At 42.6% G+C, this 22,784-nt stretch overlaps 1 protein-coding gene across 1 annotated transcript in view; it reads right to left on the minus strand.

The window, feature by feature from the left end:
- Positions 1 to 242: 242 nt before the first annotated feature.
- The window catches only part of CHUK (conserved helix-loop-helix ubiquitous kinase), a gene marked incomplete at its 5' end in the record, with an annotated part of 29,112 nt that continues 6,570 nt past the window's right edge, over positions 243 to 22,784 (minus strand). The window contains 17 exons of the mRNA XM_010287102.1: positions 243 to 269; positions 2,196 to 2,295; positions 3,501 to 3,637; positions 4,473 to 4,620; positions 5,462 to 5,558; positions 6,305 to 6,354; positions 8,485 to 8,594; positions 11,160 to 11,221; positions 12,256 to 12,407; positions 13,614 to 13,737; positions 16,048 to 16,150; positions 16,537 to 16,731; positions 17,764 to 17,899; positions 19,474 to 19,581; positions 21,131 to 21,255; positions 21,898 to 21,987; positions 22,690 to 22,778. Coding sequence (XP_010285404.1) covers positions 243 to 269; positions 2,196 to 2,295; positions 3,501 to 3,637; positions 4,473 to 4,620; positions 5,462 to 5,558; positions 6,305 to 6,354; positions 8,485 to 8,594; positions 11,160 to 11,221; positions 12,256 to 12,407; positions 13,614 to 13,737; positions 16,048 to 16,150; positions 16,537 to 16,731; positions 17,764 to 17,899; positions 19,474 to 19,581; positions 21,131 to 21,255; positions 21,898 to 21,987; positions 22,690 to 22,778 — 1,853 coding nt within the window. The remainder of the gene's footprint in view (positions 270 to 2,195; positions 2,296 to 3,500; positions 3,638 to 4,472; positions 4,621 to 5,461; positions 5,559 to 6,304; positions 6,355 to 8,484; positions 8,595 to 11,159; positions 11,222 to 12,255; positions 12,408 to 13,613; positions 13,738 to 16,047; positions 16,151 to 16,536; positions 16,732 to 17,763; positions 17,900 to 19,473; positions 19,582 to 21,130; positions 21,256 to 21,897; positions 21,988 to 22,689; positions 22,779 to 22,784) is intronic.

Raw genomic sequence — 22,784 nt, forward strand, 5'->3', positions numbered from 1 at the left:
TCCAACCGGCGGGTTAGGTGTTTATGTGAAAGCCCAAGTAGGCAAGAGCCTGTAAAACGCTGTTTGTTACTGCTGGTGGTGTATCCCCTACTGCCCACCACCCTTGAAATCAACTCCACTAAGGATTACAAAACACAAGGTGATTGATGGACCAGTCTTCTCCAGCTCGTCACATTGAAGGCTGCTCAGCCACCTCTCAGCATGCAGACACTCTGCAGGTAGCAGCAGGTCGGCTCCTTTGGCTATTTCAGCCAGCTCCAATCAAAACTCTGAAAGAAGCAAGGAAACAATTGCAGTGCAGGAAACGGCTACTGAATGTACGTTTCCAAGGTGGTGACCAAAGGATGCCAGCAGCAAGCATCTCTCTCTTCTCAAAGAATCATGTTGATCTAACAGCGGAAAAGTAATCTCTCAATTTCACAACTCGGTTTGTCCCCAATACAAAATCCCCCATACTTACTGCAGTGCTCAGGCATGTCACAGACTGTACTTGCTTTGGAAAGTACATTTTATGCCTGGACAAAACCTGCCGCTGGAGTTCCTAGTACACCATGGGAGATACTGGTAGTGCAAGAACACAAATGAAAAAGAAAGGCAGGCTCCAAGTCAAATGTATGCAAGAAGAGAGAAAAGTTTCTTATAGTTATTAATTCTTTTTTCCTTTTTTTTTTTTTTCCTCAAGCGAATTGAAGAGAACAAATCCCATTTTCTGCTGCTTTCCTGTCACCTAACTTCTGTCCCCTGCTGCAAGGAAAAGGGGAAAGAAAAATAACGAAACAGGTACTGATCTGCAGAGCATGATTCCACAACAATGAATAATCTTTCGAGGCTAAAACACACCAGAGAGAGATGCTGCACCTTGGAATGAAGTACAGGAGATGACAGACATGGATGATTAACAGGTAAGAAGCCAGTCATACGGCTTCTTGCTTCTCTCCAGCCACACCAAGGAGACAAGACAGGAGAGAAGATTATGTTACACAACTGATATCAACCCTGTCAGGACGGAACAAAGACAAGCAAAGCATTCATCAACCAATGGATGAAGCCCAGGGTATGCAAAATTAAGGCTGTTTTCCCCACTAACATAATTACTTTGCATTAATCCGTAGCTAATTTAATTTCCCCATTCATATTGCTCCATTCCTTGCTATTAGAGTGTCATCTGCAACTCCCACTAATAAATTTTCATTTAATCATCCCGAATAACTTAGTAACTCCAGTTACTAAGTTAACTACACTCAGTGCATTGTTTGCTATTATTCATAAACATTACAACATTAAAATGTTTATGAATTATAAGGGCCCCATTTCATCAATGACCTCCATTTCCTCAACCCTCTGTTCCTTTTTATTTCAGCAGTTACAATTGGTAAACACCTTCAACTTTTTTTATCCCACAAGAACGGAAGTTATTCCTAAGGAGATCTTTAAGAAGCTTTTTGAAAACCCAAGTTACAGCGTATCAGTGGATCTTTGACTTCTCCACAGGACTGCAATAAATTTGTGAGACAATCTCATGCTAACAGAAGCTGTATTGACTCTTCTTCATTATAAACAGGTCAATCTACATGCCTCCTTTTCTCATGATATTTATACAGATGCTTCTATGATACAGCTTTTAAAATCAGCTGAGAGCCTCTTCTAAAAGGCTGGTATTCTGTGGTGCTCTTGATTCTTCTGGTAACCGGGCTCTTTTGAATAGTAACTTACTGGCCTCAATTGGTAGTTCAGGAACACAGTTTCAGGTTGCATCAAAACGTCTTGGTAATCGTTACCTACTTTTGTCATTTCCTGCTATTTAAAAAACCAATTTGTGCAAAGAGCCTTCTTAGGACTCTCCAAAGCCCCACTTTTGCCATAAGGAGGGCTTCAACAATCAGAAAAGGGCTCTGGAAATGGGGAACCCTGCCCATTCCAGTGCAGGGACACAAACCAGGACTCTCCAGCTGAGAGTGCAACCAGCATTCAGAGCGAGCTCTACCAGCCTGGGGGTCCCACAGAACAGCCCACTCCGCCACGCAGACTACTCGGCTGACACTAGCACCAATGCTACCTTCCATAACGACCGGCATGTTAGCAGAGTCCAGGAGGAATGACAGACGTCACATGCCAGCCACAGCAATTCGTATCACAAATGACCCTATTTAAGGGTCTTAAAAATCAGGTCCTCAGAGATACATCAACAGACTTACCATCATGCTGTTGTTCTGCTCCTGTCTCGCCTCCTGCAAAATACTGCTAAAGAGTTCGAGGTAATTCAGATTCTCTTCTATCACATGGACAAAATTTTCCCTGCAGGGAAGGGAAGGCATAAGACGACAGATTTAAGACACAAAGTAACACCAATGTCAAAAGGCTCTCTGCTGGGGGAAAAACCCCCAAAAAACCCGAACAACCCCCCAAAAAAGATTTGTAGGAGTTCTCTGCAACTGTAGGAGCTACCTTGTAGGGCACAACATGACTTGAGGTGGCATCCTGCAGATCTCCACCCTGGAAGTGTGGATTTGTTCTCCTTCCCTACAGAGGAACTGCGCAAACCACACTGAAATTCAACCTTTTCAGAGACTAGGAAGGGAGCTAAGTACAAGCGGCCTGAAATCACTGCCCACTCTCTGCAGGTTTACATCTCTTGACTCTTTGTACCATGACTTGTACAGCGAAGTCATGGTTCGAAGAGGAGCTCTGAGGTGATCCAAAGGCACCTTGCTCAGAAAAGCACCTCTTAAAGGGCGATCACCCCACACTACTCCGAGGTGAAAATTTCCCTGCATCTGCAGACAGAAAAAAGGAAGTGAATAAAGTTGCTCAAGGTTTCAAAAAAGATCAACTGACTTCCAGCAAAAGCCTGCTTAGAAAATGTGTATCTTCAGAACCTAGTTATTTCCCTGACCACCCAAAAAGAAAGAGATGGCCAAACACTTTGATGCTGGTGTTCACAACCCCTGCCCCAGCCCCCACAAAACCAGCACTACTGAGGATCAAGAGCTGAGCAGTCTTTGAGGGGCACCTTCCTGTCTGCTATGCTGACTGGAAGTATAAATTGCTAATGAAGCAAAGAGAAAAACCCCTCAGCTCCTCACAACTCTCTTACTCAGCTAGGACTGGCTGAGAGAGAGAGGCCTTAATAACCAAATCCAATCCCAAAAGAGAATAACATGACATGCAAGAAAGGAATAGCATAGTGCTAGCTCATGGAGATCAACTGCATTTTGGCTCAAAATCTCATTGTTGCATTTTGCTGTGGTATGGCCAAAGGTAAGTTACTAAAACTCCAGTCAGGAGGTGAACAATCTTGCTTTCAGAGACAGTCTAGTATGCCAAAACTCCCCCTGCCCAGCATATCCAAAAAGCACCACACGGGATATGGTGAAGACATGCACCTCAGGCCCCTTCAGCACTGGAGACTCCAGTGGCCAAGGACAGGATTTCAGAGTGTATGCATACAAAATGGCTACAGTGACTTCTTTATAGTGGCCTCCCTGCCCAACAGCTCTTACTCATTTTCAGGAGTGGCCATAGGTGACAGAGGGTGAGGTATGTTCCCTGAGGAGCTCTGTGGGAGCCACGTGGCTGCTGGAGTTGAGGTTGTCCCTTCCAGGCTGGAGCTTACCAGTGATCGAGAAGAGCTCTGAGTCTAGAAAAAAGAAATTCATCTGCTGTGATGGACAAAGGAAGAATTTAGTCAGGCTTAATTATTTTGTATGCAAGACTTGCAGTTAAACATAAGCACTGTTTGTAACATATACACATAATCTAGGCCATGCCTGTGGCTGGCAAGTCAGCTGATACAACCCTCCACAGTTCTGCAAATAGCTGGTACCAAATGTCTTTGTGTGCAAGTCACCCGTGTTGTACATGGCATGTCTTCTACACTGAAGAATTAAGCAGCAGTGCCATGTCCTAAACTGAGAGCCATGCACAGCAGGAACTCTCCTGACAGTGGAAAGACAAACATGTTTCCTATGCTGACCTTGAATGTAGGCATGTGGAAATCAGGAGATCGCTTTAGCTGTATAGTCACTATAATTGATGCAGAAAAAGCAATGCAGTCTTTAACCAGGAAACCACCTATTTTGCTTTTGCAGCACTTAAATCATGACAGGTTTAATATGTCAGGCTGAAGTTCGCCAGTCCCAGTGTACCCCTCCAACAGTGGTCAACACTAGACATCTGGGGAACAGATGAACAAGGTTCATGGCATGGCATGTCTACCGTACTCCAGCTACCAGTGACTTGCAGTTTGATGGCTTACTGGGACCAAGTACTCCTCTACTGGGCTTCTTTTCCATGAATTTGTCTACCTCCCTTCTAAAACTGTCAACTTTTAGCATCTCAAACTTCCCTTCTCTACAGCAGAATCAACCATTGTGTGGAAGTTATCCTTTTTTAGTCTCCTCAGAATTTCATTGGATGTCCCCTGGCTCCTGCACTGGAAGGACGAGCAAACAACTAGTCCAAAAGCTACTTACACAAGCGATTTTCAGCAAATGCCATATCTCCCTTTGTCTTTTGCCCTGCATCTGCATCACTGAGTTGTCAGCTTCCTTGATGTTATTTAGAGCCTCTTCAATCTTTGGAAGCAAGTCAATGATCTTCTGCTTACAGCCCAAGAGCTTGCTATAATAAAAAACAAACACAAAGTTACTTTCCAGCTTGCGTGGCAATATGTTCTGGTAAAACCAAGAGTTTCACCCCGAGATTCAAGAAAAATTCTGTGAGAACATTCCTTCCTCTTAGCACAGCACTGTAACAGCTGGCAGGTACAAAACCTGCAAGACTGGAGGGAGGACCCCTGGACTTTTCCAAGTCCAGTTAAGACAAAAAATTAGGCAGGTGACACTACTATTAATACCCACGATATAAGCTTTTCTTATTTGAAGTGCAAAAATTGATCCTGATGACAATGGACAGCACAGCAATTCAACCATGGTCTTTTATTAATCTTCTCTGGTCTGTGTTCGTCTCTGTGGGCTGACCATACCATAGCTAGCAACTCTCTTTATGGGATCTACTAAGCGTAAGCCACACATGAGAATAAACCTAAATTATGCTTTGCTGAATTCTTTACTGAAATCTGCATAATGACATTTTTTCTGAGCTACTTGAAGAATTAATGAATACATCACTGTGGTATCTTCTCAGCTGCTACACTTCCCCCCCACCCCGCCCTTAAGATTTTAATCCCAACCTAAACACTGGCAAAATTTCTCTCATTTTAAAGTGAAGTGCTGGATGCTAACAGTACAAGCCATTGCTTTCTCCTCCCCTTCCCTATTAGCTATATGTTTTAAAAAAGTAAGTGGAAGTTCAACAGAGACACACATATTACTATGAGAGATGTATACCTGTGGATGGAGCTTTTGGGTTCTGATCTCCATGGTTTTCCCTCTCCTTTCCTCCTATAAAGCTACAAGTGCTGCAAGTTGCATTTGTTTGGGTTTTTTTCTGCATAAAGTACCTGAGATGGCCAAAGAGCTCCTTGAGAACTCGGTCTTGGCTCTGTACTGTCTGCACAATGATCTTCACCATGTCCGTGCTGTCACTGTAGGCATGATCTGGAAGGGCCATCAATCATCACATTAGTAAACTGCTCTTGAGCGAGGAGCCACTCTGGACACGAACGCCCAGAAGTCAAGGAAAGATTTGACTTAAGGAGTGCAGCCGAACAAACTGAAACACAATGAAACATCTTAAAATCTGGCACAATTTCTCATTAGGCATAGCTCTTGCTTAACATCTCTTCTCTCTGCAGTAATATATACAATTCCAGCCACACTTGCTGTCTAGATACTGGCTTCAATAAGAACTGCAGGTAGTTGCCAAATGCACAGGTAACTAAATCTTTCTGCTCACCAGTTACTAAGTTCAGAACATAATAATCACCAAACATGGGGCTCCATCCAGTACAATTAAGAGAGGAGAGGGAGAAAAGAGACTGCCCTTGGGTTAGAGTGATGACAGAGGAAGACCAGTTCTTCCCATGCCTCGGGGGAGTAAAGCATTAGTACTGGAGGCAGGAAAAAAGGTGGAGAAAGCCAGAAGGCAGACACATGTTCCGGGCAGATGCTCCAAGACCGAAAACCAAAATACAAACCCAGGACTGAGGAACAGGACTACAGGAATTTGGGAGAGCTCTAGGCTCAGCAAAAAGAAGAAATCAGCTGAAGATATGCCTTTGAGTCTGCTTAGCTTTAATACAAACATTTGGCTTCTCCTAAACAGTATTTTCTGTGTTTGAGTTCAGAAAAATTAGTCATGGGGCATGAGTGTGAAACACTCTTTGAACCATCTCCTTCCATACCTGGAGGTCTCGTTTTTAATTGCTTGTACAGGTCTATGGCTCTCTGTTCCCTTTAAAAAGAAGAAAATGATTCATACATGTATCAACAAGCAGGTGACTCAACAAAAAAAGCATTACAATTAAGTTATGCCTTGCTGAACCTCATACATTGGAGCTGCCACCTTCTTCTACAGCTAGTATACAAGTATGACATTTGGAACATACGGATGGTCTTTCTGTGACGGAAACCAACTCCTCCTGAAAAGCTGTCTTACTTTTCCTCTGATTATACATTTTCTTCTCAGATAACAATACCAATTGGAGGTTATTTTCAGTTTCAAATTTTCACATGGCTCAGCTGTGTCTTCTTTCCATGGTATCGTCAACTATGAAACTTCATTTTTGTAATTATAGGTACTTCTGCACAGCTGCCTGAGAAATTCTTGTTCCTGTTCTGCATTTTTTGCCTGAATTTTACAGTGATATTCTGCAAAAGGAACGAGACAGTTGCATCACAAACAAGAGGACAGTGTTTCTCTTCCTCCCATTAAGTAAGTGTTACTTCTCTGGAATATTTCAAAAGCAGCCGTTCAAAAGCTGAAGCTTCTACTCTTGAACAAATCTTCAATTGTTCCAAATCAAAAGTCTGTCAGAAACAAGTGGCAGTTTAGCCGGTTCTAACTCTGCTTTTGGGCTCCTCACAAGGCCTCTTCTTCCCTTTAGCCCTTAGATCACCCCAATACCCTCACCCCAACAGACTATGCAAGCTGCTTCTGCTTATGTATGTCAGCATTTCTAGCATGTTGCAGTCATCCTGAAACTCCCGCATCAGCCAAGCATAGTGGGAGAGGCGCGCTTTACTCCTGCTGCGCTGGGAGAAAGAACTTTAGCATCCAGCACCATCAGGTAAATGACCCAGGAGCCATGTGTCTTGTGACTGTATTTCAAACCTTAAGCTAGCGCTCTGCTGTATGCTTTGCTACAATCTCAAAACCTAAAAAGCAGGAAACTCAATCTGTTCTCCACTTCATTCTTCAGTAAGAGGAGTAGCTTTAGACCAGAATAATCAACAGCTTAGGGCACACTTCATGCACCCTGCAAATAGCTAATGCAGCCTTGGCTTTGCTGTAGTGAAAGTGCTTATAAATGATGTTTTAGAAGGCAGGTCCATGATTAAAGTTGCTCTAAATGTGGGCAGTGCTGCAAGAGGTGTTTTCTCCCTTACACCACTTCCTCCCCTGTGCACCAGTTCTGCTGCTCCTGCAACTACACATGGATGAGAAACAACTTAGCTGATCTACCTCTGCAAAGAGGGAGCGGGGAGAACATACCAGGAACAGGCACATTTCCTCCCAGAATACTCAGAATCATTCAGAAGAGCTCTTATTAACAAGAGCTTTAGAAGCTATTTAACCTTGGTGGCTATTTAATCCCTTTCTTTTATAATTGTCACTTGTGCTCTCAGCAACAACACAAACTACAATAATTGCTTCCTATGTCTTCAGTAATCAGTAAGATCAGTAATACCACTTAACTTTCTCATATTTTAATACTTCAAAAAAAATTCACGTTTCCAAATTTCAGATATTCCAGGAGTTATTTATCCTTGCTTTGAAAACACATTGAAAATATTTAACAAGATTTTACAATGATCTCATAATCTTCTCACTCAACACTATAAAATTCACTCTTCTGCAGTGCAAAAAAAAATCCTCTACATTTTTCATCTGAGACCAAGATGTATCGTAGGCCCATCCTCTTCCAAGATGAAGTTTCATAGTCAGTGACAGTGTCCTGTCCTCCCTAGCTGTGTTTTCCATGTTTCCCCAGTCATTGTGTGGCTGCAGGGTAAGTTAGGTAAGTTAGATGAGTTTACTCTGGCAACCGAACGTTAATCTTTCTTGCACTTTAGCTAGCTTTCAGACAGAGCAGTGTCCTATTCTGCCTTATAAAGCTGCCAAGCGACTATTAGAACTTCAAAAGGAAGGAGGAACATAGAGCCGCAAGTGGTGGCATCTTCCCTTTTACCAGCAAAATGATATTAAACTGATTGCAAACTACTCTGCACTTGCAGTTTGCAAAAAGTGAGGAGTCCGTTTCAAAAGTGCTGATGGAACCCCCACCAGAGGAAAAAAACCGTCAGAAACTGAAATACACAAAATCCATTTCTGTGCAATAAAAATAATAAGCAAAAGACTTACAAGCTCTCCATGACCTCTCCTTGGCGCCTTGCGTACGGACTCTTCTGAAGCTCTACAATCTCTGTGTGCAGAGCCATGATCTGCTCATCCAGATATCCAATATCTTCAGCCTAATGGGGAAACATAGGTACAAATCAAACTGAAGGAGGAGAGCAATGAAGTAGATGAAGATCCCCAGAATACTTTTTTGGATAAAGGGCTGATTCCATGCAGAGTTGAGGAGAAAAAAAGCTCTTTGACATGACTGCTGCTATAGTTTACAGCTATTATCTTCTCAGTGCATGATACCACCTAGATCCAAATCTCCAACAACCACACTGGATGAGAAAAATCAGCTTCTTCATAAATTGTATCTCTTTGCAATGCATGCTGCACACACATGCACACACGTTCTCTGGCTCTATGTATGTTCCAGCAGTGAAGCTTTTTTTTTCTTCTACTCTTACAGCATGGACAGAGGGTGCTCTTGCATTTTACCCTCCCATATGCATTTTGGTCTGACATTCCTCCGGTATTTCACATCTTCCTCAAAGAAATGTAAAAGATACCAAGCCCCCATACTTAAGTTATGTGAGGCAGCCAACAACAAAATTTCTGAGCCTGACAAGTAGGTATGTGGTGCCAGACATGCACTGGAGATCTCCAGCATGGTCAGGAAAGCACTGGGCACCATAATGGGTCTTAACACCATGGAATGTGGGCACTGATGGGCCTTCCTGAGAAAGTATTTTGAGATATTTCAGCTCTTCCTTCCTGACAAGGGGCTGTAGGACCTGCAAATTGAACATTTTCCAGAACATACCCCTTGCTGAAGCTGCAGAAATACTTGGTATGAGGCTATATAAAAGGGATGTGACCCCTTAACCAGAAAGGGATGTCTGTAGGTCTTGCAGGTAAAGAATAAACCAAGAAGAAGCAGATTCAAGAAGCCACATAATCAAAGAATCAGACTGTGAAACAAACGGGAAGCAAACCCTGTTATCAAAATAAATGTTTTTATGTGTAGCATCATGACTCACCACACAGCATAACTGTGTCTCGAATCCACAGGAGTTAAGCTGTCCACTTGATAGACTGAGATAGTTGTGTATTAGAGAGTAAAATATTTTCCACTCCTGATAAATGGACACAGTGTGACTATACATGTGGACTGCACAGACCATAATTCTGATGGTCTGCGAAGTAAATACTTGTTGAAGTTCCTGTTTTTCTGGAAACAGCCATTGACAGCTGTGAGTTATTCTGCTATAAGGAGGCTCCTTTGTGTCTTTCTTGCTTCCTAACAGGCAGGAACAAGATTCCAAAATTTAAAGAGCTAAACAGAGGTGAATTCAGGTGGGAATCCCAATTCCCTTTTCTCCATCGTAGGAGCAAGCAGAATCAAGGCTCCAAGAACCTTTTGACTTAGACGAAGATAGGTAATGAATCCCAGAGCCTGAACTACCCAATCTATTCCTTCATAGGGAAAAAAACAGGCAATATAATTTATTGTTTGTGTTTCTAATGGTGTGTGGGATTTTTTTATGTATTAATTGCTGTGCTCTGTATTACTATGAGAGCCAATACAAGAACCCCCTGCAGAAGAGTGCAGAAATGCAAGACATCAGCCCAGCAAACCATGTAACAGTCCTCGTCAGCAGAACACACAATGTTCTTGGCACTCCTGCAGCTAGTTACTATCACAGAGCACAAAAAAGAGAGCACCTTTTGTGGTATTTTAAAGACCTCTTCTCTCAGAAATACATTACAAATGTGGTGATTTTTCCTTGCATTCCTTCTGAATGCTTCCCTCTGAGTGCCTCCTCCCTCCCAAGCTTTATTCGGTACATCCAGTAGAAGTGAAAATGAAACAGCTTTTGACAATAAACTATGATCATTCTAACTCCGCTCCTAGTTTTCACAGCTAAAGCCTTATTCCTTCCCTATAAAGGTCTGGACAGAACTGCAGGCAGAATTATTCTCTGTCAAAAAGGCCTCTCTCCTCATTTTCAGTGGAGGTAAAATTAAAATGCTCCTTCCCAGAAGACAGAGATCAGAATTCTACACAGTAGAGAGATTTCAACTAGCCTTTCTTGCAGAACTAACTCTTTGAGAAACAGAAAGCCATTATGTCAGCTCAACTGTCCATAAATCACAAGTGAAAACATCTGTTAACTATTAGGACTACTCAGCATAAGAACTGAATCTAGCTTTGCTTTAAATTTCTTAAGGACAACTCTTATTGAAAATAATTTGCATATTTACTTGCAGCATACCAGAAATTTATGTCTGTACTCCTAAATGAAGTACTGCAATTTGAAATCACTGCATAGTAAGTGATCAGCATTATTTTCAGCTTTAGCAATGGAAATATTCTGTGTGCAATAAATCCAGCCAGAAAGAATCTTGGCTATAGCAACATCATTTCTTTTGGGCAATAAATATCATGTTTTTATAGTCTACTTTCCTATATAGACAACTGAGTCTAGTGACATTTGTGTTGGTTTTGTGCAAATCACTAGATTCAAACAACCTGACGACAGTTTCTTTTTTAATGCACCTGCAATCATACTCTCATTCCCACAGCAGGCAGGACATGAAACATACTGAAGGGATGGAGCAGTGGCACATACGATACTAAGTTCCTGTCATGACCTCCTTCAGAGGCATAACAAAGCTTCTTTAATACACCCTACCTGTGCACACTGAGAGGCCTTCTCTTCCATCTCCTTCCAGGCTTTGAGCATCTTTTCTGAAGCTTAAGAGAAGAGAGTTGTTAATTTATAAAAAGATGTAGAGACAAATATAAAGCATGACCTGAACTTTACATATATCAGTTGAATTTGAACACAAAGAGCAGGACGCTGATTCTCCAAGTCGGAGATGTGACCCAGAGATCACAGAGACAGCAAAGTTGCAACTTAACCAACCCACGCTCGACCTTAACTCACATACAAACCGTCTGGTAGGATTTCATGGTTTGCAATCACCAGCCTAAGATGAATTGAGTCTTTACAGTCCACCATTAGGCTCCACAACTGCCACTTTTGATTAAATACAGACTATCCAAAACCAGTTCACCGAGTCTTTCCATTTTCCATCATCATCCTTGAGCCCAGTCGTAAGTTTTTACTCAAGTTTCAGTTTTCAGCCGTATATACAAACTGTGAATAAGTCTTACTATTCTCCCTTGAACAGTATTTGTAAGATCTGGACATTTCTGTGATACTTAAAACTGTGGCTAGTGCTTTTTCACCTCATCTCTCATCCTGACTCATGTTACCTCCTGATATCAAGCACAGCAAGATCACTCCCTCAGCGCTGTTCAAAATGGTGTTTCTATAGTCACCATGCCCATTTGTTCTGCCATGAACGCTTAGTGGCCCTTCCACTGTACATCAACTGCAGCAACTCTGCCCTCCATTTTATGCCCAGTGACAACTCCAAATGAATCAGACTCTGAATGAATAAATAGTAAACATTTACATCACCACTACTATTAATACTCCAATTTTCTTAGCTTGGTGTTCTCAGTGGGGAACAGCTGACCACCTGTTTCACTGTCACTGAAGGGTCTCCAAAAACATTTTATTTTTTATCCTCCTGCCTTTGCTTCTGCCAAACTCTTCTCCTGCATCTATTCCCGCTAAAACACACCCACAAAGATGCTGAAGAACACAATGGCAGCTCCCGCATTCATTTTCTTTTAAGCTAGTTCTTACCCACAGTCCTTCATAGTCAGTCCAATCCTTTATAGGATATATACTCAGGCAAGTGTTACACAATACGTACATATGCCATAAGCCATCTGGTCACTGTATCTCTCCAGGTCAAGGCGAATGCTTTGATGAAAGAATTCCAGCTTTGCTTTCAGCTGCTGAGATGCTGACACCATATTGTTTTTCATTTTGATTAGGTTGGCATTATATCGGAGAAGACTGAGCCTAACAAATGAAACAAGAACAGCACATGTTAGTTTCAAAGCGTATATGGACTTATGTGGCCAGTGGTAGCACATTACCTGAAGGAAATACATAGCTAGCAGAAAATTTTGTAAGACCCTTGGAACAGGGAGTCTCCATCTCACATGCTCAGAAGCTGCAGGTCCTCAGCAAACAAGAGAAAGCCCTTCCTCATTTCCCATTTTTTTTGTCAAGTTCAATTAGACAGTCTTTGCAGTGCAGAATATTTCTTAGCATTTACAGACTCCTGTAGTACATGTTGCCCCTGGTGAATGCCAGCACCTTTTTTATCACTTGAGGTATATGACACTGGCCATTCTGTGACACTGTCACAGGACAAAACCCTACAAATATAAAAAACAGTTCTACTCATTCTGCCAGTTGTGAAACAACTATCCTGGGCTGCATTAGGAGGAATGTTGCCAGCAGACTGAGGGAAGTGATCTTTCTCTATTCACTGCTGGTGGGGCCACACATGGGTCCAGTTCTGGGCTCCCCAATACCCCAGAGACATGGACATACTGGGGAAAGGCCAATGAAGGGCCATGAAGAATATTAAGGGACTGGAACACATCTCCTACGAGGAAATGCTGAAAGAGCCAGGGCTGTTCAGCCTGGAGAAGAGAAGGCTGAGTGGGGATCAAAATGTACAAATACCTGAGGGGTGGGTGCACATGGAGGACGAAGCCAGGTGCTTTTCAGTGGTGCCCAGTGACACACCAGAGGCAATGGGCAAAAAATTGAAACACAGCAGGTTCCCTCTAAACATCAGGAAACACTTTTTTACTGCGAGGGTGACTGAGAACTGGCACAGGTTGCCCAGAGAGCCTGTGGAGTCTCCATCCTTGGAGACATTTAAAAGGCATGTGGACAGGTGACCCTGCTTGAGCAGGGGTGTTGGACTGGATGACTTCCAGAGCTCCCTGCCAACCTCAGCCATTCTGTGAGTCTGTGACTATATTCAAGGCTCAAGTTTTTTCAGTTATTATCAATGTCAGGCACTATGCAGTAAAATTCCTGGAGTGGAATAAGCTCCCAGTGCAAATATGTTTTATAATGTAAAAGCCTAGAATAGCAGAGAGCTGTGAAACTTTGGGTAACCAAAAGTCCCCAAGATGTATATTTCCATGCAAACAGTCTCTGTATTTGCATAATACCAAATCTTCTGAATGAGGAGTAATGACTTACATGGCAGCTCTCTGGCCCTGGAAAAGTCTGCTATAATCTTCTTTTAGTCCAATCACATAGTGAACTGCTTCTGCCCATACCCTGCGCAGCTGAGGAACTGGCAGCTGGATTTTACTATCCTGTACTGAATGCAAGAAACACAATTGTACACAAATGAAAGGAAACTCTAGAAAAGGACTTTAGTGCTTACAAAATTCCTAATTCCTGCTTTAGGTGCCAAAACTAAGCAATGAAGCCACCTAAGATCTGCTCAATTTTTATGTGATGCTGCCCAAGCAAAGTACAAGCTTTTCACGTTATGGCTCCCCAGGTATTTGACAGCCTGCCTCCAGCCAGACAACAGCTACAAGAGTACTGATTTCTTGGAGCACTTTGGCCTATTGGCACTAGTAGTCATGGGACACGCTGCATGAAATGTGGCACAAGGCAGGACCCATGGGTGATTTTATCCAAAAACTCTAAAGCACTTGCCCAAGCTAGCAAAGGAAATTTAATTGTCCCAGTTAATCAATTCATATTGGTCACTGTCCTGATGTGTTTCTTCTGAAAATGTCTTCAAATCTTTCGTACGTTTCCTTCCAGATTCCTGATGTAGATGTTTAAGGGGAAAAGACACAGGACTTAGGCGTGTTCCCCTTTAGAGATGGGGAACTGTCAGTACATTGGGATATCAATAAACATGTTGTAAAAAGCCTTAGCTCCAAGAGATTCAGCACAACGATGCCATGCAATGATATTCACCAGAATAAAATAGCCCAGAACAGAGGAAAAAAAAAAAAATCAGAACAAACCTGAGTTACAGTAAAAGGAAACAGGGAAAACCAGCACAACTTCCACAGAGCAGGCCAAAGAAAATAAAGCTATTTAACAGCAACTGTATGTCACAAGGCATTTCCTTTACATGCAGTATCCCAGTGGATGTCGCTTGTCTCTTGACATGATTTTTTCTTTCACAGAGGTATACAAGGTCCTTCATACAGGTATACTAGATATATATATATATATTCATAGAGGTATATTAGGTCCTGCAGATGACTGCTGTCATTTCAGGAGACATGTAAGAGAAGATGTAAGCAGAGAAGCAGCTTTCATGCATGGTCTACCAGTATACTGATGATGCCAGGGCCAGGCAGCAGCACCAGAACTAAGAGGGACCTACTGAGCAGATCCCACTAGTATCCATGCAGCAATAGCCAGGCTCTACTCCTAACAACAAAAGAGGAAGGAGGGGCCCAGACTTTCTCAGGCACTTGGCTCTGCTTGGTGAGACCAGAAGCAGGATCAGTGCTATGGAGTTATGGACACATTATCACTAAAGTTAAGAACTGTTGGGAAGACAGTACAAGAGTGCAGGTTTTGAACCTCTGCCAAGTGTCTCTCAAGACCAGCCCAAGCTCATAACTTCCACAGGGGAATGACAGCAATTCTGCAACTGGTGGAACATGGCCAAACACACTGGCTTGGCTCTGTAATCAGAGCAAGGTGCGTTTCCTCACACAGGGCATAAATGATCAGCAGCATAGAATGAAGGACCTGTTCTTCCACTTAGGCAAAACATGAGAGATGGATCACAGCTGCAACGCAACTATCACAGACAGTACAGGGCAAAAAGGTAATCTGTATCCTCAGGATGCTAATACAGGGTTCAGAAGCATAAATCTAGGAGAGCTGTAAGAGGGCAACTGCTCATGAACATCCCAAGCACCCAGACTCAGGAAACAGAACTGCAAGGAGCTGAAACCTGATTGTGCACAGGGAAGAGAAGGAGGGATGTGTGCACAACTTCTACAGATGCTAAACCCCAGGATAAGAAGGTCTCTAACCCTTGGTACCACCAAAGGATGTCTACGTGGGTTATCACTCAAATTCTGCAAAACACTTCCCAGCATGATGTCACTGCAACATCCTGGGGGTGTGAAGGGACAAGACCCTTTAGTAGAGCAGAAGGCTGTGCAAATGAAATCACACTCCCAAAGTCAGAATCTTCTTTCCAGGATGTAGTGTGCAGACATAGCCAAAGGTTTCCCTCTCAAGGCTGCAAGATTAGGTTACACGTACTACCTCCCAAGCCTTCAGTCACATCGTGGTTCCATTTAAGCGGGGCAATGCTTAGGTTTAGGTGTTTAGGTGGGGTAGATGCTGTTCAGCGCACAGAATTTAATACAAGGGCAAAAACCTTAAATTAATTCCTAAGTTGCTGTATAGGAGAGTTCCCAAAGGGCGGGCAATAAATTCTCTGAACTGTTAAATCTACAAAATGTGGAGATACAACACTGTAGATTAAACTTTGTTAGTCTGCTCCAGGTTCTTAAATGGTCCTCTTTGAATTAGAGAGTGTCCTTCAAGATAACACACAGATCTATAAGACAAATCTACTTTCATGTTACATGAGAAGCAGCGCTTTCAGTTCCCAGCTGTCCTCCAGCATACTTACCAATGTAATTTACACAGTCAGACAGACTCCGAGAAGCAAAGGGTCCATCATAGACAGTTTTGCTTTTATCAAACAAATAGACCATGTAGCTATCCCAGCCTCTCTGGTGAGAAAACAAAAGAGAACATAAATAAGAGAAATCCCATAGTTCCGACTAACCCAGAGGGTCCTGGTTACATCACGAACTAATTATTGTGGGCAGACACTCTTCTTATCAGGTCCCTTAAAAAAATGACTTTGCTAGATCCCACAGAAACACAGGACCCTTTGGTAGCAAGTTACTTTATTTAAATATTTAGACAGAGGAGTCTAAATATTTAGACTATAGGAGTCTGCTTACACTACCTGATAAAGGAAATAATGTAACCTTATGAGTTACTACACTTACAGAGCAAACTGTCTCCAGTGGGAGAAGATAAATTCATCTTCCCTGGGATTTTAAATTCCTTAAGAATGAGAAAGACACTAAACAAACAAAATCATTCTTACTACGCCATCAATAACACACTGGGAAGCAGGTTTCCGAGGGTCCAGGCAAATCCCTGTTTCCAACAGCAGTTCCTGATTTCCAGTACTTATTCCAGTTTCAAACTCAATACGAATCTGAAGGGAATGAAGGCTTTCCTCGGGATGCAAGAGAAACGAAACAATCTTGGCAGAGGTCATATTTAGGATGTGTACTATCTGTAAAAAGAGTACAAGTTGACTACAAGTCACTGGCTATCAAAGACAAAGGACATAAACACCTGGGAGGGAGTATGTAGCAATTAACATGTGAGAGCATCATTTAAGTTTTAATGACTAGAATAATCAAGTTCAGCAGTAAAGTTCCACGTAATAAAACTCAAAGCTTGGGCCTGTAACTTTTAACTTATGCCAGAGAAAATTACAATCAAATCCACTAATAGCCTTCACAGGCCATGCCACAGCTTAATTACATCAAAAGAAGGGTGACAAGGTAGCATAAAGGCCATCTTGAGCATTGTTGTCTCTGATGCTGGCCAGTACTGCTCTGAAGAAAGGGAGTCCCATTTTCTTTAAACCCTCTGTACAAATTACATACCAGCGCTTGTCTTCTCACTGCTCTGATGGCGCTCTCTTTAGTTTTACTTTTATCTGGGCAGAGACTGTAGGACCTAAACCACACCACGATATACATATTGTGACAAATCCCAATTATGGGCACAATATGTTGTGTTTCGGGCTTTAATTCCTTTGGAATCTTTCCAGATCAGAAAAATCATCCTCTGAAACCAGGACACTTCTACACATGCTTGCCTCAGCTAATCTTACTCCAGCAAAGTTCTAATAATTACTTGAAAGGAAAGAGTCAGGTGAATGTAATCTCTATTCTACTACAGGCATACTACTACTATAGTACATGGACCTGGAGGTGACAGCATCAGTAGTGGAGTCCAGGAAAACTGTTATTAGCAAATATTAAACCATTATTTGATCTTGGTGAATCCTTTCTGAGATGACAGACAGTAACATAGGGACTTGTTACTTCTTCTACTCCAAGTGTAAAGCTAGAGATTAATATTGCTGCTGATATTTTGCCTTCAGATATGTACTGGACAGGCTGTATATCCACTCACTTCCTGATACCAACAAAAACATTCCTCATGATCCTGCAGCTTTACTCCACTGAACACACTTTCTCTCCTCTGAGATGCGTTCAGTAGGCCTTTAAACCCAGTAAAAACCCTCACTCACCTTCAAATTCAGTACGTGATCCATTATTAGGAAACACTTTGGACGACTGGTTTCAGGATCTAAACCTCCACCCCTCTGCTGTGGATCCCAATTCAGCATCAGTTGCAACCAATTTTCCATCGGTTCTACAATTAAACTGAAACAGAAGGGCCATCAGAGAGAGAAGGCAGACATTCTACAACACTCTTAGGACACTTCGGACATTCTACAACACTCTTACTACACTTAGGAAACTAGAGTCTCGCAACAGCAATAAGGTTGCAACTCTTTGTTTAGAGACTGTATGCATGCAACATCTGCTGAACATGTGTGAAGAACAGCAATTTTGCTGCAGTCGCTCATCCCAACAGCAGGGAAAGCTTGGAAGGGCAGGAAGGCACATACAGAGAGAGCACCCCCACTGTAACTATAGTCTTCACTGACCTCAGCAAGAGCATACACCCCACCAATACACCTTGCATTACACTTCTCCTGACTCCTATTCACTGAGTCAAAAGTATCTTGACACATCAGTAAGGTGTGTCAAAATGGATAAAGGGGAGAATTGTTTTTTGGTTCTTTTTCCTCCAAAACCTGTCTGTGATACATATAAAAGTGGATAATTTTCAAAGCCTTGTCTAGAGAATAACAATCCCCATGCTGTAGAACCGCCTGGAAGGTTCTCCTCCATGTTTATCCACACAAGAAACATGTAAGTTCATTGTCAAGAAGGTCTTTAAAGACAGTACACAGTGCAAAAAGCCCAAAGCACTGGCACAAAGCCACTTATTTCATTCTCAACTCCAGTACTTTTCCTAGAAATTTGCCAATGCCAATGAGTTGCACTGCACTGCTGAGCACATCTAAAACCACAAGTGCTAAATAAGTGACAAATGATCACAGTCTGACTTCTGACTTGGTACAGACCTCCTGGAGGTCTTTGGTCTGACTCCAGCTCACAGCAGGGCCACATTGGCAGCTACAGCAGGCTGCTCAGGATTGTGTCCAAGTGAGTCTGGGAAGTCTCCACAGACGGAGATCCCCCACTGCTTAGGGCCCTGTCCCAGGGACACATCACTAGCATGGGGAAACCTTTTTCCTGTGCCTAAATTTTGTTTCCCTTGTAACTTCTGCTGTTGCCTTTCGTCCTTTTGCTTTGCCCCTCTGAGAAGAGCCTAGATCTGTAACGCCCCAACAGATAGTAGAAGACAAAGTTAGATCCCCCTTTGTCTTCTCTTCACCAGACTGAAGAAGCCCAGCTTCATGGGCCTCTCTTTGTATGTTCTATTCAACAGGCTCTGACCATCTTTGTGGCCTGTGCTGGACTTGCAGCAGTTTTCCCAACATGAGTACTAGAAGCTTCTGCTTTCATGGAGCAGCTAACTCAAGTACTTGGTTTATGAGACACAACACCAACAAGTTATAGGGTAGATGTTACTCAGTGGCCTTGTGCGAATGGGTGGAAAGCAGTCAGAGAGTTCATACTGCAAGGTGAACTGCCATCATCCAACAAACTGCAGGGTAAACTGCCATTGGAGAGGCCAAAGTATCAAAGAAGCACCATGGGGCTACAGGCTGTTCCTTAACAGCAAACAGTAGCTTGCCAGGAGCTTGAAGTACTGCTCGGGAGAAAGGAGGAGGACCCCTTGGTGCTTGGGAGAAAGGAGGAGCCGCCCTCGGTTTAAAAGACAAGCCAAAAATTGTCACCTGTAGCCACAAGGACACACTTACCCACAGAGGCTGTGAGGCTGTGGCAAATGGGTACTAAAGCGAACCTCCCCATTCATCTCTTCAGAAGCAAAGATGTGCTTTGGATCCTTCTTCTTGATCTTTTCATGCCTAGAAAATAAAGTGCTTTGTGGATATACCGACAACGTTACTTTTGTAAAGGGCCAACTGAATATGGCAGCAGCAAAAAGTGCCACAGCCTAGCAGCTTTAGAAAACAAACTCTTCTTTCAGGACAAAGATGACATTTCCAAACAATCCACCCAGAATAACTCCAATTGGAAGCAGGAGCCCTTGCAATTAATTCTGTCTCTGGAAACATTCTTGCACCTGCTTGCAAGGAGGTCTGGACAGCATCAAAGAAGAGGGTCTACAGGTAACAATTCACAGACCACAGAGCAAGCCTGAACAACAAAAATCAGCCTCCACACATTAATGAGACAGGTAAGATTTGCAAGTCATCTGGCAAAACAAAAAAATCTGAGTGAAGCATCTAGCAAGCGTTAGAAACACAGGATGCTATTGGATCCAGTACCAAGGAAAGCACCACCAGCAACTCTGCCTCAGTGTTGCCTCACCTCGGCTTGCTTAGTGGTGGTGTGAGCCCTGCGAGAGCTCAGCTGCTCCCGCAGCAGCAGGATCTCCCAGGACAGGGGACAGCCATCAGTCAGCTGTGCAGCAGCTGAGTGCTTCTTGCTTCTGGAGGCTGCCAGCCTGCTCTCTGTGCCAGGCAGCCCCAACTGGAATGGAAGCTACATGTGTGTGGCCTGCGCTGTTCTCTTCCTTCTTTTATGGATCAGGAAGAGCTGTTTATAACCTCATTTATTTATTAGTTTTCTACTACTTACATTAGGAAATCAAGTTTTTCATGTTGGAAAAAATGCAACAAATATTGAACTATTAAAATAATAAAATCCCAAGAATTAGCAGTTAAAAGGGAAACTATTGTAACATATTGGTTAAAATTCATTTTTGTTAATAATTTTTTTAAGCTAATGCTTACACAAAATCTCAGATTTACCTTTTCTCCTGTTACTATTTCAACACTAACAGAAAAGCAAGTTTCATATTTTTTCTGTTGCGTAATCACCCTTTTAAAAAACAAGCAATACACTCCTGGTATTGAAAGGTAAGAAGTGGAAATACAAAAATATATATTTTTGCCTCTTCTTCTAGCCCTCAAAAAGCAAGCAGAAACCTCCTTATGCAGGTTAAAGTCTTTCAGCCATCACTTTTGTAAAGTTACTTACAAACGTGTAACTGTGTTTACTACATGAAACATGCTCTGTCTTGCTGTGTGTACCGATTGCTAAAAATAAGTAACCTCACAGCCTAGGTGAACAAAGGACTGTATTACTCCTTCCCATTACATTTTTCTGACACTGATACACAGAATGGTTTATCATTGTATTTTTTGATTCAAATTTCACTTGAAGGAATTACCAGAGGCTACTACATAATGTCATAAGCATGTACTACAATATGTATAAATACCCAATTTTACTAAAGTATCAATCGCTTCTGCAAAGCTTAGTGGACCACCAGCCTCAGCACCTAAATAACAACAAATTTGTCATTCTGGTTCATGCTGTCACCTCACCACACGCAGTAGCTATTCTTCCTATTGCCTGGCACCACCTCTTGCAGAATAAGTGTCTTACCAGGTAAACGGCTGTAGATTATGTAAGAAAGGTCTAAATCCTGCAATGCATTCAAACACCATCGTTCCAAAGCTCCAGTAATCAACAGTAACTGAGTAGGATTTATTCTCAAAGAGTTCTGGAGCCTAAAAAGGATCACAAAAAAAACCACACCGAAAGTGGTATTTCAGGTCATCTATTTTCTTGCATATCTGCAGAGACAAAGCTGTGTCTAGGCGTGGCTCTCAGTTCCAGAGCAGCATGGGGATCTTGATGTGGCCCCACTTAGGCTGCCTGGTGGGTTGGGGCCTGGACCACCCAACCCATGAGGAGATGGGAGGGAGCTGAGCTTGTTGGGTCTGGCTGTAGGGAAGTTGTGGGGGTGGTGGGCAGCTGAGAGCAGACCCCAACTGTGGCACAGGAAGGGATAGAGGGGATGGATGGGGCCAAACTCATCCTGGAAGCAACAGGTGATACAATGAGGGGCAACAGCCCCAGATCACCATCTGGGAGGTTCAGGTTGGACATGAGGAAATACTTCTTCCCCTGGAGAGGGGGAATACCCTTGAGACAGGTCCCCAGGAAGGTGCAGAATCGCCATTTTTTGAGGTCTCAAGGCTTGGCTGGCCCACGCCATGGCTGCCCTGACCTACTGCTGGTGACAGTCCTGCTGCAAGTGGGAGGCTGGACAAGGGACTTCTGTAGGTCCCTTCTGACACACTTCTGTGATTCTATAAAACATGGCAATACCACATCACTTGTATACATGAAAAAAATAAAAGCCTTACTAAATATTGTAATGTTCCAACAAATGAAGTGCATAAGCTTCCTTGATCCAGATCCTTTGCGTATCCGAGGTCTATTATTTTGTGAACAATCTGTAGACAGTTTAAGTAATTCATCAGAAGAGCAAATTCAGAGAAAAAAAAAAACAAATACCAAACAACCCAAAACCTATGCAGTGACACCCACAGCATACACTCAAGAATGGGAAAGCCGGAATGGACATTCTGGAGAAAGTCCATGGTGAAGTTTTGACATGTGACACAGTCTTAAGGCTTGCTGTTTCACCACATAAGCTGGCATTGTCCACCTATCTCAACTTAGGCTAGACTTTATTTAAAGCAGCTTGTAAGTTACAGCTTGGCCAAACAGAATATCTAGCTTTTTATTTTGGAATTGAAAGTTACTAATTTTTAGAGTAACAACAGAGAAAACAATTTTCACTAAGAAATTCATTAGGCTGACTCTCTGAATGAGCTCGATTTTACACACAGCCCTCAAGGCCACAAACACAAGGATACACTACAATCTCATACCACTCATATTCTGTTGCAGGCAGGGTTCTTGAACAGAAGCAAAAGTTGTTTTTTTTTAATGGCAAGCATTTAAGAATAAGCAAAATAGGAATTGTGGCTTCAAGAAGATGTAAACTTCTAGTATAGTCACACTTGAGTTTTCAGCCCAGTTCAATGCCACAGATTACTTGTTCTCTTTTATTTCTCTTAGGTACGACAAAGCTGCTGGCAACTTCCAGAAATGACAGTGGGAACACAACTAACAGAAGCCACCTGACTTACCTTCCCACCTTCATCCTGAAGAACAATATTCTCAGGCTTTAAATCTCTGTGTATAATTCTGTTTTCATGCAAATACTGGATACCAGACCCTGAAA

This window comes from Phaethon lepturus, unplaced genomic scaffold, assembly GCF_000687285.1.
Source record: "Phaethon lepturus isolate BGI_N335 unplaced genomic scaffold, ASM68728v1 scaffold49475, whole genome shotgun sequence".
NCBI lineage: Eukaryota > Metazoa > Chordata > Aves > Phaethontiformes > Phaethontidae > Phaethon > Phaethon lepturus.